General features: G+C 39.6%; 1 protein-coding gene across 1 annotated transcript in view; it reads right to left on the bottom strand.

Moving 5' to 3' along the window:
* Nucleotides 1-12,094: 12,094 nt before the first annotated feature.
* Nucleotides 12,095-16,599, bottom strand: part of LOC110590210 (WD repeat-containing protein 87-like) — a 16,507-nt gene continuing 12,002 nt past the window's right edge. Inside the window, exons 6-8 of the mRNA XM_044911378.1 lie at nt 15,392-15,714; nt 13,152-14,362; nt 12,095-12,866 (exon numbers count right to left, since the gene is read on the bottom strand). Of these exons, the coding sequence (XP_044767313.1) occupies nt 12,095-12,866; nt 13,152-14,362; nt 15,392-15,714 (2,306 nt within the window). The remainder of the gene's footprint in view (nt 12,867-13,151; nt 14,363-15,391; nt 15,715-16,599) is intronic.

Below are 16,599 nucleotides of genomic sequence, written 5' to 3'. Positions count from 1 at the left end.
AATGACCATGTGAACACACAGCAAGAAGGCAGCCATCTGCAAGCCAGAGAGAGAGTGTCATCAGAACAAATCAACTCTGGCACCTTGATCTTGGACTTCTAGTTTTCAGAACTGTGAGAAAATTAATTTCTGTTGTTTAAGCCACCCAGTCAGTGATATTTTGTTATGGCGGTGCTAGCAAACTTACACTGTGTATACGAAAACCACAGATCTCTAACTACCTTTTATCAGGACATTCTCAGGGGTGTGCTTGCAGCAAGTAAGTTTGAGACATAAGGAAATGTCTCACTCTAGACAAAGAGGCTTGCTCATAGGCTGTTAGAAAGTAGCGTGCTCTTTAGGATCAGTGTTCCTCACCTGTAACATAACCCACCACCTTGTGGGTAGGCATCTGTCTAGAGCCACCTGCTTCCTGCCTCTGGGACTTTGGGGGCATGGAGAACTGACACAAACAAGAAGCTCAAGTTTCTTGGTGTGCCATGAGTAAAGTCCTTTGTTTTCAACCAGAAATCTCGTGTCTTCTGCCAGCTTCCATGGAACAGTAATAGGCTAGCTCAATAGCCATCACATAGGGTAAAATCTCAGCCTCTTCAGAAACCTTGACAGTGCATACTGTAAAAAATATATACATTTTTAGGTTCATGAGAGAATAGTCTTGACTTCTATCTCGCAAACTGACTTATTTGAAAAAGCCCCTCTCCAGTCCAAATATGTTGAGCAAGTCTGGATAACAGCCCTTCCTTCAGCACCAGGGACTGCAGTCTCTTTCTGGAGTGGAGACAGAAATTAGCCATGTTCTCTCCTTCATGCATATGCCATATTCATTCTCCCTCAAAGTTTTCACAGAGGAGACTCACAGCTTCCCTTATAACAAGGAAAGATTCTGGGGATCCACATCAGGACCAAAAATTTCTTGAGTATAGCTTAATCTGACTGAGTAAGAGACTGAATTTACTTTCTTGGTATTCCAAGTATAATAATTTTTTTTAAAGATTTTATTTATTTATTTAAACAAACAAAAATCAATTGTGTTTGTATACATGAATAATGAACTGAAAGAAATTAAGAAAACAATCCCATTTGCAATTGCATGAAAAAGAAAATACCTAGGAATAAATTTAACCAAGACTTAACAACTGAACCACCCAGGTGCCCCCAAATATAATAATTTTTGCTCTTAACCTCTCTGCATATAATGTTAGTGGCACTCCCTCTTGGGCCTGAGGGGGCAAAAATCCACTCGCTTTTTCTACAGCTTTGTTATCCATTCATTTCCCAACACTTCCAGGCCATTCTTACTTCTGTCAGGAAATAGAACTACTGCTTGGAGATTATACTGTAACTGTTGTTAAAATGATAATTGAAATAGATTTAAAAAAAAAAAAACAGACGGAAAGCAAATATTATTAAAAACACTAGACCGTGGAGCACCTCGGTGGTTCAGTCGGTTGAGCGTCTGCCTTCGGCTCAGGTCATGATCTCCGGATCCTGGGATTGAGCCCCATGTTGGGCTCTCTGCTCAGTGGGGAGTCTGCTTCTCCCTTTCCCTCTGTCCCTCCCCCAGCTTGTGCTCTCTCTCTCAAATAAATAAATAAAATCTTAAAACACACACACACACACACACACACACACACACACACACTAGACACGTTTGAAAAACGACAGACCTTAAAGCAGTTAACTGGTTTGATAGACCTGGGCAGGGAGGGAGGATGAGTAATTTAACAATTAGAGGAAGTTAAAGAGAAGAAAATTTAGATGTATAGAGATAGAAACTATGAGAGGCCATGAGGCAATATCATTGAATGAGAAGTGCCAACTTACTTGTAATCAGAATTCCAGAGAATCCATAGAGTGAAGGAGGAGAGGAGGTAAGAAGAATGTTAACAATTGAGAATTTCCCAGTACTGAAGAAACACATGAATCCTCAGATGACACAATAAAAAAAAAAAAGATTGTTGCCAAACATTTAAAGAACTAACACCTTCTCAAACTCCTCCAAAACATAGAAGAGGAGGGAGTACTTCCAAGCTTATTTTACAAGGCCAGTGTTACCCTGATACCAAAACCAGACAAGGATACTACAAGAAAAGAAAATTATAGGCAAATATCCCTAATGAACACGGATGCAAAAATCCTCAATACAATATTAGCAAATCAAATTCAGCAATACGTTAAAAGGATCATACCTGGTGATCAAATGGGATTTATTCCAGATTGAAAGGATGGTTCACCATCTACAAATCAATGTGATACACCACACTAACAAAATGAAGAATAAAAATCATATGATCACCTCAGTAGATTCAGAAAAAGCATTTGATGAAAATCAATATTCATTCATGATAAAAATTCTGAACAAAGTGGGCATATAGGGAAAGTACCTCAACTTAATAAAAGCCATATATGACAGACCCACAGGTAACATTGTACCAAACAGTGAAAAACTGAAAGCTTTTTCTCTAAGATCAGAAACAAGACAAAGGCGCCCACACTCACCACTTTTATTCAACATAGTATTGGAAGTCCTAGGTTAGAATCAGTAAGCAAGAAAAAGAAATAAAAGTCATCAAATTGGGAAGGAGGAAGTAAAACTGTCTCTATTTGCAAATGACATGTATAGTAAACCCTAAAGACCCCACCAAAAATCTGTTAGAATAAATGAAATTAGTAAAGTTGCAGGATACAAAATCAATATACAAAAATCAATTGTGTTTGTATATGTGAATAATGAACTGAAAGAAATTAAGAAAACAATCCCATTTGCAATTGCATGAAAAAGAAAACACCTAGGAATAAATTTAACCAAGGAGGTGAAAGACCTGTATATTGTAAAGTATAAAACAGTGATGAAAGAATTGAAGACACAAATGAAAGATATTCTGTGCTCATTTATTAAAAGAATTAATATTGTTTAAATGTCCATACTACCCAAGGTAATCTACAAATTCAGTGCAATCCCTTTAAAAATTCTAATGGCATCTCTCAAAGAAATAGAACAAAGAATCCTAAAATGTGTATTGAATCACAAGAGGCTGAATAGCCAAAGCAATCTTAAGAAAGAACAAAGTTTGAGGCTTCACACTTCCTGATTTCAAACTATTACAAAGCTACAGCCATCAAAACAGTATGGTATTGGTATTAAAATAGACACATAGATGACTGGAATGGAGCCCAGAAATAATCCCATGCTCTATGTTCAATTTATGACAAAGGAGCCAAGAATATACAATGGGGAAAGGATGGTTTCTTTAATGATGCTGGGGAAACTGGACAGCCAAATGCAAAAGAATGAAGCTGAATCATGATCTTATAGTCTACCCAGAATCAACTCAAAATGGATGAAAGACTTGACATAAGACTTGAAACCATAAAACTCCTAGAAGAAAACATAGGAGATACGCTTCTTGGCATTAGTCTTGGCGATTTTTTGGATTTGACACAAAAGCAAAGGGAACAAATGCAAAACTAAACAAGTGGGATGTATCAAACAAAAAAGCTGCACAGCAAAGGAAACCAACAAAATGAAAACGCAATCTACAGAATGGGAGAAAACATTTGCAAATTATATATTTCTAAGGGTGTAATATCCAAATTATGCAAAGAACTCACAACTCAATAGGAAAAAATTCAATTTAAAAAGTGGACCGAGGAACTGAATAGACATTTTTTCCAAAGAAGATATATAATTGGCCAATAAATGCATGGAAAGGTGCTCAACATGATTAATCATCAGGGTCATGCAAATCAAAACTATAATGAGATATCCTGTCACACCTGTTAGTATGGCTATTATCAAGACAAGAAATAACAAGTGTTGGGGAAATAACCCTATGAGTGTGGACTGTGCACTGTTGTTGGAAATGTAAATAGGTGAAGCTCCTATGGAAAACAGTAAAGAGTTCCTCAAAAAGTTAAAAACTACCATAAGATCCAGCAATTCCATTTCTGGGTATTTAACCAAAGGAAACAAAGTCATTATCTTGAAAAGATAAGTGCACTCCCATGGTCACTGCAGTATTATTGTAGTAGCCAAGACATGGAAACAACCTATGTCCATCCACAGATGAATGGATAAAGAAAATGTTACACACACACATACATATACACACAGAGGGATATTATTCAGCCACAAAGAAGGAAATACTGCCATGTGCAACAACATGGATAGACTTTGAGGGCACTATGCTAAATGAAAGAAGTTGGAGAAAGACAAATACTGTGTGTTTTCACTTATATGTGGAATCTAAAAAAAAAAACAAACTCAGAATAAATTGGTGGATGTCAAAGGCAAGGAGTCAGGAGTGGGTGAAATGGATGAAGGTGGTCAAAAGGTACAAACTTCCAGTTATAAGTAAGCTGTGGGGAAGTAATGTGCAGCATGGTAACTATAGTTGACATTATTGTATATTTGAAAGTTGCTAAGAGAATAAATCTTTAAAGTTCTCATCACTGGAAGAAATTTTGTAATTATGTGTGGTGATGGATATTAATTACACCGATTTGGTAATCATTTCACAATATATACATAAATCATTGTGTGTACACCTAAAACTAATACAATGTTATATGTCAGTTACACCTCAAATTTTATGTATTTTAGAGCACATGCACAAATGGGGGGAGGGGCAGAGGGAGAGAATCTTCAAGCAGACTCCCCGCTGAACATGGAGCCCAATGTGGGGCTTTATCTCACGACCTATGAGATCACAACCTGAGCTGAAACCAAGAGTTGGAAGCCCAACCGACTGAGTCACCCGGGGCCCCTATATCTCAATTTTTAAAAAGCCCACAGTGATGGGGGTGAGTCAAAAGGATACCAACTGGAGCCAACTGAAAAATCTCCTAATAGTTAGCACTGAACAATTTAAGCAACAAAATACATAACATCATGTTGGATTATAACCCAGCATATAAAGTAAATATCCAGAAATACATGATATAAATAAACGATTTAATAAATAAATGGGGGAGAATAAACAAATCTATGCAGTAGAAGTCCAAATAATGTATGTAGATTCTCCACCCTTAAGGAGGTGCATTATAACTCTCCAATCCTTGCATGTGGGTTGTGCATAATGACTTCATTCCAAAGAACACAGTATGGAAAGGGGAAAAAAGAGTAACTTTACAACGGAGAAATCTGACATGCTACCTCAGCTAGGTGATCAAGTTAACTTCATCAGTGAAAATTTATGTTTGTAGTATTATACTTGATATGATTTGGTGAAAATGGTGCTTTGCTTCCATGGTCTTCCTCCCAAAAACCCATTAACCCATGATTATGAGAAAAAGATCAGTCTCATTTGAGGGACATTCTACAAAATTCCTAACTAGTATTCCTCAAAACTTCCAATGTCATCAGAAGCAAGGAAAGTTTGATAAACTGTCACAGCCAGAAGAACCTATGGGAATATGACAACTAAATGTAACATGGTGTCCTAGATGGGATCCTAGAACAGAAAAAAGGACAGTAAGTAAAAACTAAATCTGAATAAAGTTATCAGATTAATACTTTATAATGTGTCAGCATTGGTTCATTAATTGTGACAAGTGTACATTAATAATGTAAGATAACAGTAGGGGAAACCTGGTGTGGGATTTATGGCAACAATCTATGCGATCTTCACAACTTTTCTGTTAAAGTTTACCAACAAAAATTCAGCATGCTCATAATAGAAGTTTTCAGCACACTAAAAATAGCATGCATTTCCTCAGCTTGATAAAAAGAATGTAGGAAAAACATACAGCTAACATCATATTTAATGGTGAACTTTGGAACACTTTCTCTTAAGGTTGGGAATAAGGTAAGGATGCCTGTTCTCACCACTTGTATTCAGCATTGTATTAAAGGTCCTAATCAGTGTGACACTGTAATAAAAAGAATAAATACGAGAAAAGATGAAGTAGAATGTTTTTAAAGCAATTACAAATTGAAGGATTTAGATCTTAAAAAGCTAAATAGCTAAGTAAACAAATCTGGTAAGACAAGGGTATAAGACAAATCTCCAAATTGGTCTCTCTGCCTTGACTGATAGCAAGTGTCCTCTGCTTATGGATATAAAACTTTTATTTGCAAATAACATGTTTGCATTTGAAGAGAACTCTATGGAATATTTTTAGAATATTAGTGAGTTTGTCAGCTTCACAGGATATAAGGTTAGTATACAAAATTCTATTGAATTTCTGTATTCTCCCAACAAACAATTGGCAAATGAAATGAACAATACCGTTTACCATGACATCAGAATCATCAAATTCTTGGGCTTAAATCTGCCTAAAAGGTGTGCATGATCCCTATTTTGAAAACTGACTATTGTTAGGATAAATTAAGGGAGACCTAAACAAGTGGAGAGATGCCATGTTCATTGGTAGGTTTGATATTCTTAAAATGTCCATTCTTTCTAAATAGATCCATAAAATTAATGCAACCCCTTTCAAAACTTCGAGCAACCTTCCTTGAAGAAATTACTAGTTGATTTGAAAATTTATATGGAAATGCAAAGGATCTAGAAGAGACAAAATATTATTTAAATGAAAAGCAAAATTGGAGGACATTACTGGATCTTACCACTCTCTACAGTAATCAAGGTAATGTGCCACTGATGTAAGGACAGATAAATATATATCAATGGGACAGAATACAGAGCCCTGAAATAGATAGTCAATTAATTTTTGACAGAACCAGTGCAATTCAATGAGAAAGGAAGGTTTTAGCAAATGTTATTTGGAACAATTTAGCTATTTCTGTGGAAAAAAGATTGAAACTTGGTGTCTACTTCCACCATACACAAAAATTAACTTGAGATAGATCAAAGACCTAAATGTTAAACCCTGAACCATAAAGTGTCTAGAAGAAAACATAGATGGACATCTGTATCACTTTGGTTGGAGAAAGGAAAGTTTTCTTGAACAGGACACACTAACCATATGCACTAACCATAAAAGGAGAAATGAGGGTGCCTGTGTGGCTCAGTCATTAAGAATCTGCCTTCAGCTCAGGTCATGATCCCAGAGTCCCAGGATGGAGTCCCACATCGGGCTTCTTGCTCAGCGGGGAGTCTGCTTCTCCCTCTACCAGCCCCCCTGCTTGTGTTCCCTCTCTCGCTATGTCTCTCTCTGTCAAATAAAATCTTTAAAAAAAAAGTGGAAGAAATGATATGTTGAACTTCATCAAAATATAAAATATCTGCTCATCAAAAAACACTGGCAATAGACAAGAACATCTTTAAATCAAAATAAACCCAATTTAAAGGGAGTGGGGGACAAATGACTTGGACACTTCGTAAATGATACATAAATGGTCAATAAGCACTAGAAAAAGGGGTCAACACAATTTATCAGCATTAAGTCACAATGACATACCTGTGCCCACTAAAATTATCTATGCCCACTAGAAATAAAAGAATGTGACCACATGAAATGTTGGCAAGTATATAGACCAACTGGAATGCTCATATATGGCCTGTGGGAGTATAAAGTGATACAACCTCTTTGGGAAAATATTCCTTTTTTTTTTTAAGATTTATTTGTTTATTTGAGAGAAAGAGCAAGGGGAGGGGCAGAGGGAGAGGGAGAGAAGCAGACTCCACACTGAGTGCGGAACCCGACTCAGGGCTCGATCCCAAGACCCTGAGATCATGACCTGAGCCGAAATCAAGAGTCTGATGCTTAATCAACTGAACCACCCAGGTGCCCTTTGGGAAAATATTCTTAAGAACCTAAATTCCTTGGGGTGCATGGGTGGCTCAGTCGGTTAAGTGGCTGCCTTTGGCTCAGGTCATGATCCTGGAGTTCTGGGATTGAGCCCCACATTGGGCTCCCTGCTCAGTGGGAGTTTGCTTCTCCCTCTGACCCTCCCCCCTCTCATGCTCTCACTCTCAAATAAATGAATAAAATCTTAAAAAAAAAAAACAACCTAAATTCCATCCTGAAGTGTGTACCCAAGAGAAATGAAAACATATCCACAGTATTGTCCAAGAATGTTCATAACAGCCTCACTCATAATACCTCTACCTGGAGATAATTCAAATATCCATCAACATGAGAATAAACAAATCATGGTATGTTCATACAATAATTAAAGAACAAACTACTGATATGCACAATATAGATGCATCTCAAACGTATTGAGCAAAATAAGCCCCAAACAGGAGTCTACATACTTTATGAATCCATTTATATGAAGTGTAAGAACAGGAAAAACTAAAGGCAATAAGAGTGGTTACCTTGAAGGAGGGAGTTGGAGAAATGACTGGAAATGGACACAAAAGAACTGGAAAGGGCTATGTGGAAATACTTTACCTTAGCCTGGGTGGTTGTTATAGGGGTGTATACAATTGTCAAAACTTGGTGAACTGAAAGTTTAATATCTGTACCTTTTATTGCATGTTAATTACACCTCAATGAAACAATAAAAACAAAATACACATAAGGAGCCTTATACTTTATTTCAAAGTTTGTGAAATACATTTAGATTACTGCATAAAGTCAGAAAACGATCACTAGAATGAACCCTAATGGTATTTTTAAGATTATACCAATTGACAATTCCTTTAAAAAAAATAAAAGTAGAAGTACCATATGAGCCAGCGATTCCACTTCTGAGCATATACCAAAAAAAAAAAATAATAAGATTTTGAAGAGATATTTATACACCCATGTTCATAGCAGCATTACTCATAAAAGCCAAAAGGTGGAAGCAACCCAAGTGCCCATCAACAGATAAATGGATAGATAAGATGTGGTATATACATACAATGGAATATTATTCCATCTTAAAAAGGAAGTACATTCTGACACATGCTACAACATAGATGAACCCTGAAGACATAGACACTATGCTAAGTGAAATAAGCCACAAAAGGACAAATACTTTAAGTTTCCACTCATATGAGGTACTTAGATTCGTAGAGACATAAAGTAGAATGGTAGGTGCCAGGAGTTGGGGAGTAGAGAAAATGAGAAGTTATTATATAATGGGAACAGAGTTTTAGTTTTGCGAGATGAAAAATCTTCTCTGGACAGATGCTGGTGATGGTTACACAACAATGTGAATGTACTTAATGCACTAAACTGTACACTTAAAAATGGCCAAAATAGCAAATTTTGTTATGTATCATTTACCACATTTTAAAATAATTTTTAAAATTGTATCTGTTGATAAAAATAAGTCAAGCTCAGTTTCTTCACCAAATTTTAACAATTGTATACACCCCTGTAACAACCACCCAGGCTAAGGTAAAGTATTTCCATATGGCCCTTTCCAGCTCTTTAAACTAAACATTTAATACCTTTCATCTTGTTTTTCCCTCTTCTGGAAATAGAATATTTGAGGAGATATTTTATGGGGGGGGGGTTGTATAGGAAAAACTCAATATGTTTTTCTTTACTCACACTGACAACATGTTTGACATTAGATGTGTGGGGTTTTTTTCCCCACACAGACCAATTCTCAAATATGAACTTGGTGTCCTGTAATTCAATTCAATTATGACACTAACTAGAGTCAGCACAGATCCCACAGGTTAAGGGCTCAGTCCCAGAAGACTGCCCTCCACTTCATACCCTAATCAGAGGTAGTTGGTACCCAGGTTACCCAGAACTGTCTGACTTGGATAGAATTTGCAGGCTCCCACAATCCCCTCCTCAGATTCAATAATTTGCTACAACAGCTCACACAACAAAAGAAAACAGTTTACTTACTATTGCTGGTTTATTACAAAGGATATTTTAAAGCATTCATATGAACAGTCAGATAAAGAGATACATAGGGTGAGGTGTGGAAGGGTCCTTAGTGCAGGAGCTTCTGTACCATGGAGTTGGGGTGCACCAGCCTCTGGCATGTAAATGTGTTCACCAACCTGGTAATCTCCCTGAGCCCCATACTTTTGGGAATTTTTTTATGGAGGCTTCATCATGTAGGCATGATTGATCATTAACTCTATCTCCAGCCCTTATTTAGAGGATGGGACACGTGGCTGAATGTTCCAAGCTTTTATACATGGCTTGGTCTTTCTAGTGACCAGCCCTTTCTAGGAGTCCACCAACAGTCACCATATTAGAACAAAAGACACTCCTATCTCCCAGGAGATTCCAAGGGATTTAGGAGTTCTGTGTCACAAACAGGTCCAAGACCAAATATTAGCAGGAACCAGAGGCAAAGACTTTATATGTGTATGTGTGTGTGTATATATATTTTTTCTTATTATTTTACATGAGGGAATTAACTCAGATAGGTGTATGTTTTAAATCTTTAGACTTACTCAACTTATTCTGACCTTGCAGACTGCTTCTCTGTGTTCTTGCTCCTTCCCTGGAAGCTTGCAGCTTCTCAAAGTTTTGGTTCTTCCCTTTTCTCCTAAACCCTTCTGCCTTGCACTTTGGCTTTTCTCTTAAGCTTCCAGGCATCTCGCCTAAGCTCTGGCTCCTCCTTCAAGGGCTCCCTGGCTCCTCTAACCACAAAATCTGCTTCTTCTGCTCTTCTGTCTTATGCCTTTGCTGAGCATGGGGTCTTTCCCAGAACTTATTAGCTTCTGTACATTGTCAACTCCATCTATTCCCTTTGGCTCTCAGACCTCTCCCCTGAAATCTGTCTCCTGCTCCAGGGTTTCTTCTCCATATTCCCAAGCTTCTGATCTCCTGGGCTACCAAAATTTTTTCCTCAGAATTTGTCACCTCCCTCAGGAGTCTGATTTCTGATGTCCAAGATCTTCTCTTGGGCTTCCAAACACCTCCTTCAAGCTCTAGCTTCTCCCTTGCTCTTGCAGACTCTCTCCTTGAGCTCTGTTCCCTCTCGCAAGGTACCCTCAAACTCCCTTGAGGTCCCAGGCCCCTCCTCTAGCCTTCAGTTCCTTTCCTATGTTCCCAGTACACTAAAATAGGCATACTCAGAATCTCATTTGGGCCTCTCAATGAGCCTCATTTGCACATGATAAAACTGAGAATTAGAATAAAGTAAACAATTGAAAAATTAAAAAAAAACAAAAACAAAAAAACAAAACCTGAGGCTTAGAGAGGTGAAATCACTGGCTCAAGATTACATGTCAAATTGAAAGGCAGGGATTCGGGGCGCTTGGGTGGCTCAGTCGGTCAAGTGTCTGCCTTTGGCTCAGGTCATGATCCCAGGGTCCTGGGATTGAGCCCCATGTTGGGCTCCCTGCTCAGTGGGGAGCTTGCTTCTCCCTCTCCTCCCCACTCACTCTTGATCTCTGTTACTATCTCTGTCTGTCTCTGTCTCTGAAACAAATTTAAAAAAAAATTTTTTTTAAAGGCAGGGATTCAAATCCTATTTGAATCCTAGACCTCCTATTTTCATCTACACACTTAAGATAGCTACATCTCCCATTAAAATAGCTACCCATTAGAAAAAGAGAGCTATATTCCAGGAATTGTGTTAAGTGTTTCACTGAGGTAGGCATCATTATCACCATTTTACTTTGAGGAAACCAAAAGCTAAGATTAAAGAGCTAATAAATGGCAGAAAAAGAACTGGAATGAGAGTTCTTCCAAATTCAAAATTGGCATTCCATCATTATTTCATTCTATTTCCGCATTATGTAGATGAGAACACTGAGGTTTAGAGACGTCCAGGAATTTTAGATCAAAGTTTGTGAAGGGGCAAAATTATGGATCTTCTCTGCTTCCTCTCAGATTAATGCTAAATAAATAAAAGCCCCACTGTACCATTCTCCCCCTAGGAACCTTTGAGGAAGGAAATACAAACCAAAGAAAAGAGCCCATGGACAGACTTTTCTATCAAAAGTTGATCAAAAAAAATAAAAAGATCAAATGCTGGCCCCTACCATCCAAAGGATGTACCCCACTGACTGAAAAAGCAATTGGCCCTGTTAGGACAAAGGTTATCTGTCTTCTCATGGGGATTCTAGGCTTGGGGAGGAAGAGAAATAAGCCAAAATATTGTTACAAATGAGAAATGTCATTTTATTCAGCACAAGGTAGCAAGTTTCTGGAACTGAATGAGTACAAGACCTTGTCTAGCCGCACCTTGAAGTGGGGAAAAGGGAAGGAGGCTTAAAATCCATTGCCAGGCTTATTTCCCACCAAGACCCCAAAGTCCTAATGTTAGGCCAAATCATAGAGTAGGAGTAGGGATGTTGGGCGGCTTGTCAATAAAGTAAGAATTGACTTGTGGTAGGTTTTTCCAGGCAAGTTCTAGGAATCCATACTGGGCGATACCCACAGGTTGGATAGTATGCACCCTGCTCTTTCCAGGCAAAGGTACAATGTTATGGAACTTGAGAGGACTTGCAGGGGCATGGGAATGACCCCAAAACAAGCCACAGAACAACCGTTCACCAAGTACCAGCTCCTGAGTTTTCAGGGCCTTTTTGTACATGATCTCTTGGGGTTGGAGTTCCTCTTTCTGCAGCAACTCTAGTAGAAGCCTCTGGATTTGAGGGGACTTAAATTTGTACAGATCCATGAGTTGGTAAAACTGTTCCATCCAAGCAGTGCTGTCTTTTGCATATTGTTGCTGCATCATCTGCAAAACATGGTACAGTGCCACAAATGTCTCCCATTGAGGCACCTCTTCCTTTTTTTTAGAGATGGGCTGTGTCTTCTTCAACTTGGGCAATGTGAGGGGCCTGTCTTTTCCCTTAAAAGCCCTCAGATCCTTCTGAAACATCAGTGCTAGAGTTTGTTTGTCCACAGAGGCATGGGCACCTGTGAAAATCTCTCTTGCAGCAGGATAGAAATGTTTCATTTCCATCTCTTTGAGAGCATTGGATAGTTGCCTTACCCGTGCACTCCTGTAAGGTTCTCCTAAAAGATGCCAATTTATAGCCTTTGGGACTCGAATCCTCTTGGTGGTTGATGGTAACACCGGTGAAGGTATGGACAGTGTGTCCCTCTTTGCCTTGTGAAATTTGAGGAGCTCTCCCTTATCCCTCAAGGCCTGGAAGTCCTTCTGGAATATCAAGTCCAGGGATTTTTTATCAACAGAGGGATAGACAGTTGGGGGAACATCTTTTCCGATTGGATAAAGGTGCGGTATCTCCTTAACAGCAGAGGATAATTGTTGTGCCTGCTTCTTCCTGTAGGACTCAGCTAAGAGATGCCAATTGAGAGCTTCTGGGGTTTGAGACCTCCTGGTAGCTGATGGTAACACTGGTTCAACAATAGGGAATGGCTCTAGCCGGCTCTCTTTTTCTTTTCTTTTAATTGGAGGGATCACTTTTAAGTGCACTGGACTCAAAGCATTCTTATGTTGTTGTGATATGTCTGTGTGACTTACCTCGAGGTTCTGCCTTAGGTGTTTAGCAATGGCTTTAAGATTGCACAGATGCATCCATTTCATGTATCCCTTTGAAGTGAAGTCTCTGAGGAGCTGGTGCAGTCTATGGAAACTGTCCCTGGAAAGCTGCTCTCCTGCTTCCAGTCTTATTAAGGCATTGTTAATCCAGTCCTCATCTGAGAAGCTTGCTTCTGAGTAGCATGGCCTTTCAGCTGGTATAGGAGTAAGGGATGGGGCTGGGGCTGGGGCTGGCCCTGGGACCTGGCCTTCAGTTTTTCTCACTGGAGAATCATGGTACTTAAAGAACCACTTCCACCTGTCACCTTTGGGCCAATGTTCAGGTTTCTGTGATTTCATGATAATATCTGATAAGTGGGACTCTGGCCTGTGGAGGCCTTCTGGAATCTGGGTCTCTAAGCCTATTCTCAAACCCCTCGCTTTCTCCAAGAGCATATCCTCTTGTCTTCCCCAAGAACTTGTCCTAGGGTGTGCTCCAAGAAGTTGATTTTCCTGTCCTTCCAAATCCAGATGAACTCTCAACACTTCCAGGGGCATTCTCTCTTTTTCCAAGGCTACTGGGAGTGGTATTTTGAAAGGGCTCTTCAGAACTGTTGGCCACATGACCTTATCCGTACGTGTGGGATCTCTCTTTCCATCAAGCAATCTTTCTTTCTTAAAAGGAATTTCCCTTCTAATTGTACCTTCCCTTTTCTCAGCAAGAGCCTCATCTTCTATTGCTAGCTTTGATAAGCTCACTTCTTCCTTGGAGAGCTCTGTTTTCAATTCTCTCTCTTCTGAGCGTATCACCTCCATAAGTCTGCTCTCCTCGTCCTTCTGCCTTTCCTCCTTTTCCTCCTCCTCCTCCTCTCTTTTCTCTATCTTCTCCATTTCCTCCTCTTCCTCCTCACTCAGGCTCTTCTCCTCCTCCTCATTTAGGCTCTCCTCCTCCTCACTCAGGCTCTTCTCCTCCTCCTCTCTCAGGCTCTCCTCCTCCTCACTCAGGCTCTCCTCCTTCTCCTCACTCAGGCTCTCCTCTTCCTCCTCATTTACCCTCTCCTCCTCCCCCTCACTCAGGCTCTCCTCCTCCTCCTCAGTCAAGCTCTCCTCCTCCTCATGTGGGCTCTCCTTTTTCTTCTTACTCAGCCTCTCTTTCTCTTGAGTCAACCTCTTTTCCTTTTTCCTTCTTTGGGTTGAACTCTCTTTCTTATGCTTCTTATCCAAGTTCTCCTCCAATTCCTCTTCACTCGGGCTTGCCTTCTTTTTCTTCTTCCTAATCAAATATTTCCCTTTCTCTCTCCTGGGCAATATTTCTTCCTCTTCTCCTTCCTCAGTGATGCCCTCCTCCTCTTTCCCCTTCATTGTTGGACCTTCCTTTATTTCCTCCTCAATCAAACTCTCAGATAAGCCTTCAAACAGGATATCTCTGATATTCTCTAATAAGTACTTTAGCTGAGTTTTTTCTGATTTATTCTTCTCAATTCTCCTTAGAAGTTTCTTTAGCTGCTTTTTTCCTAACAGATTTTGTTCCTGGACTTCCTTTAATATACTTTCTACCTGGACTTTATCTAATAGTATCTTTCCCTGGACCTTCTCTAATAACCTTTGGTTCTCCTCCAAGCTGTCTCTATCAGTCAGTGTTTTCTCTTTGGTGGCCAGTCTGTCATCTTCTACTTTTCTCTCTTCCTGATCCAGCTCCTTCTCTTGTTTCATTATTTCTCTCTCTTCCTTAAAAACTTCCCACCTCTGGCCATCCATTCCACTCTTCCCCATCATAGATGATCTTTCTTCCTCAGGTATTTCTGTTTCTTCCAGTGGTACTATACTTCTTTCTCTAACTATTTTAGGTAGGATCCTCAACAAGTAACTCTCTCTCTTCCTTATATCTTTTAACCTGGAACTAGCCTCTTTTTCTTCGGAACGAATCCCTTTCTCCATATTCAGTTTCCTCATTGCCTGTATTCTCTCCTCTTTGGTTCGTTTCCTTTTTTTCTTGGCAACACCCATCTCCTTGGTCCTAATGTCATAGGCCAGTTCCCTCTCTTCCTGGGACAATTCCTCTTCTTTCATAATTTCTTTCTCTTCCTCAGTTTTTTTCTTTGTCTTAGTTATGCCAATTCCCTCCCTGGCTATTGCCTTTTCTTTCTTATCAATACACCTCTCTTCCTTGGCCAGTTTACTGTCTTTCTGGGTCAGTCTTTTCGTCAGTGCTTTCTCCTGCAACGTTTTCTGCATTTCACCAGCATGTTCCTCCTCTTCTACAGACAACTTCTCTTTTTCCCAGGCCCATTGTTTTCTTTGATTGCTCTCTTTTTCCTCTTTCTGACGCCATATTCTCTCTTCCTGGGCCTGTTTCTGCTCTTTTAGGGCTAGTTGCTCTTTTTCATGGATCTGTTCTTTTTCATCAATGGATTTCTTATCTTTCCCAACCCATTTCTCCTCTTTCTTAGCTTGTTTCTCTTTTGGGGGGAACGCTGTCTCAATTTCCTCTATCTTTTTTTCCTCTTCTGGGATCAGTTTCATTTTTTCTCTGGCCTGTTTTTTTTCCCCCTCAGTCTGTTTCTCCACTTTTTGAGCCATTTTCTCCTCTTTCTGATCCTGTCTCTTTTCTTTCCAGGCCTGTTTCTTTTCTTCCTGTGACCACTTCTCCATTTCCCTAGCCTGTTCCTCCTCTCCTAAGTCAGCTTTCTTTTTTTCCCAGGCCCATTGCCTCTTTTTCTTGGTTGTTTCCTCCTCTTTCTGGGCCCTTCTCTCCTTTTCCACAAGCTTTTCCTCTTCTTCTAGGCCCAGTTTCTTTCTTTTCCGGGCTAACCATCTGTCCTTGGCTTCTTTCTCTTCTTTCTTAGTCTGGTGTTCTTTCTCCTGTTTCCCAATTTGTTTTTTCTTTTCTTGGATTTGTTTCTTTTTATAGGCCTCTTTTTTCTCCTTTCCTAACCATTTCTTCTTTTCTGGAGTCAATTTAATTTCTTGCTCTACCAAGCTGCCCCTTTCTGATGCCTGTTTTCCTTCTTCCACAGACAGTCCTTCCTCTTCACTAGACAAATGTTCCTCTTCCTGGGCCAATTTCCCCCTTTCCTGGATCTCTTCCTCAACATGTTTCTCTATACCCTGGATGTGTTTCTTCTTTTTGTGGGACTTTTTCTTCCTGCCTTTAACTTGTTTCTTTAAGTGCAGGATTAGTTCCTCTGCATCCCAGGCCAGTTTCTCTTCTTCCACACCTGGCTGCTTCTCTTCCTCAACCGGCTCCTCCTCTTCCACTCTCAGCTGCTCCTCTTTCTCACCCAGCTCCTTCTCTTCCTCACCCAGCTCCTCTTCTTTCTCACCCAGTTCCTCCTCTTCCTCAC

Source organism: Neomonachus schauinslandi, chromosome 16, assembly GCF_002201575.2.
Source record: "Neomonachus schauinslandi chromosome 16, ASM220157v2, whole genome shotgun sequence".
NCBI lineage: Eukaryota > Metazoa > Chordata > Mammalia > Carnivora > Phocidae > Neomonachus > Neomonachus schauinslandi.
The sequence above is the reverse complement of the archived record's forward strand: the minus strand, read 5'-3'. Positions and strand labels throughout refer to the sequence as shown.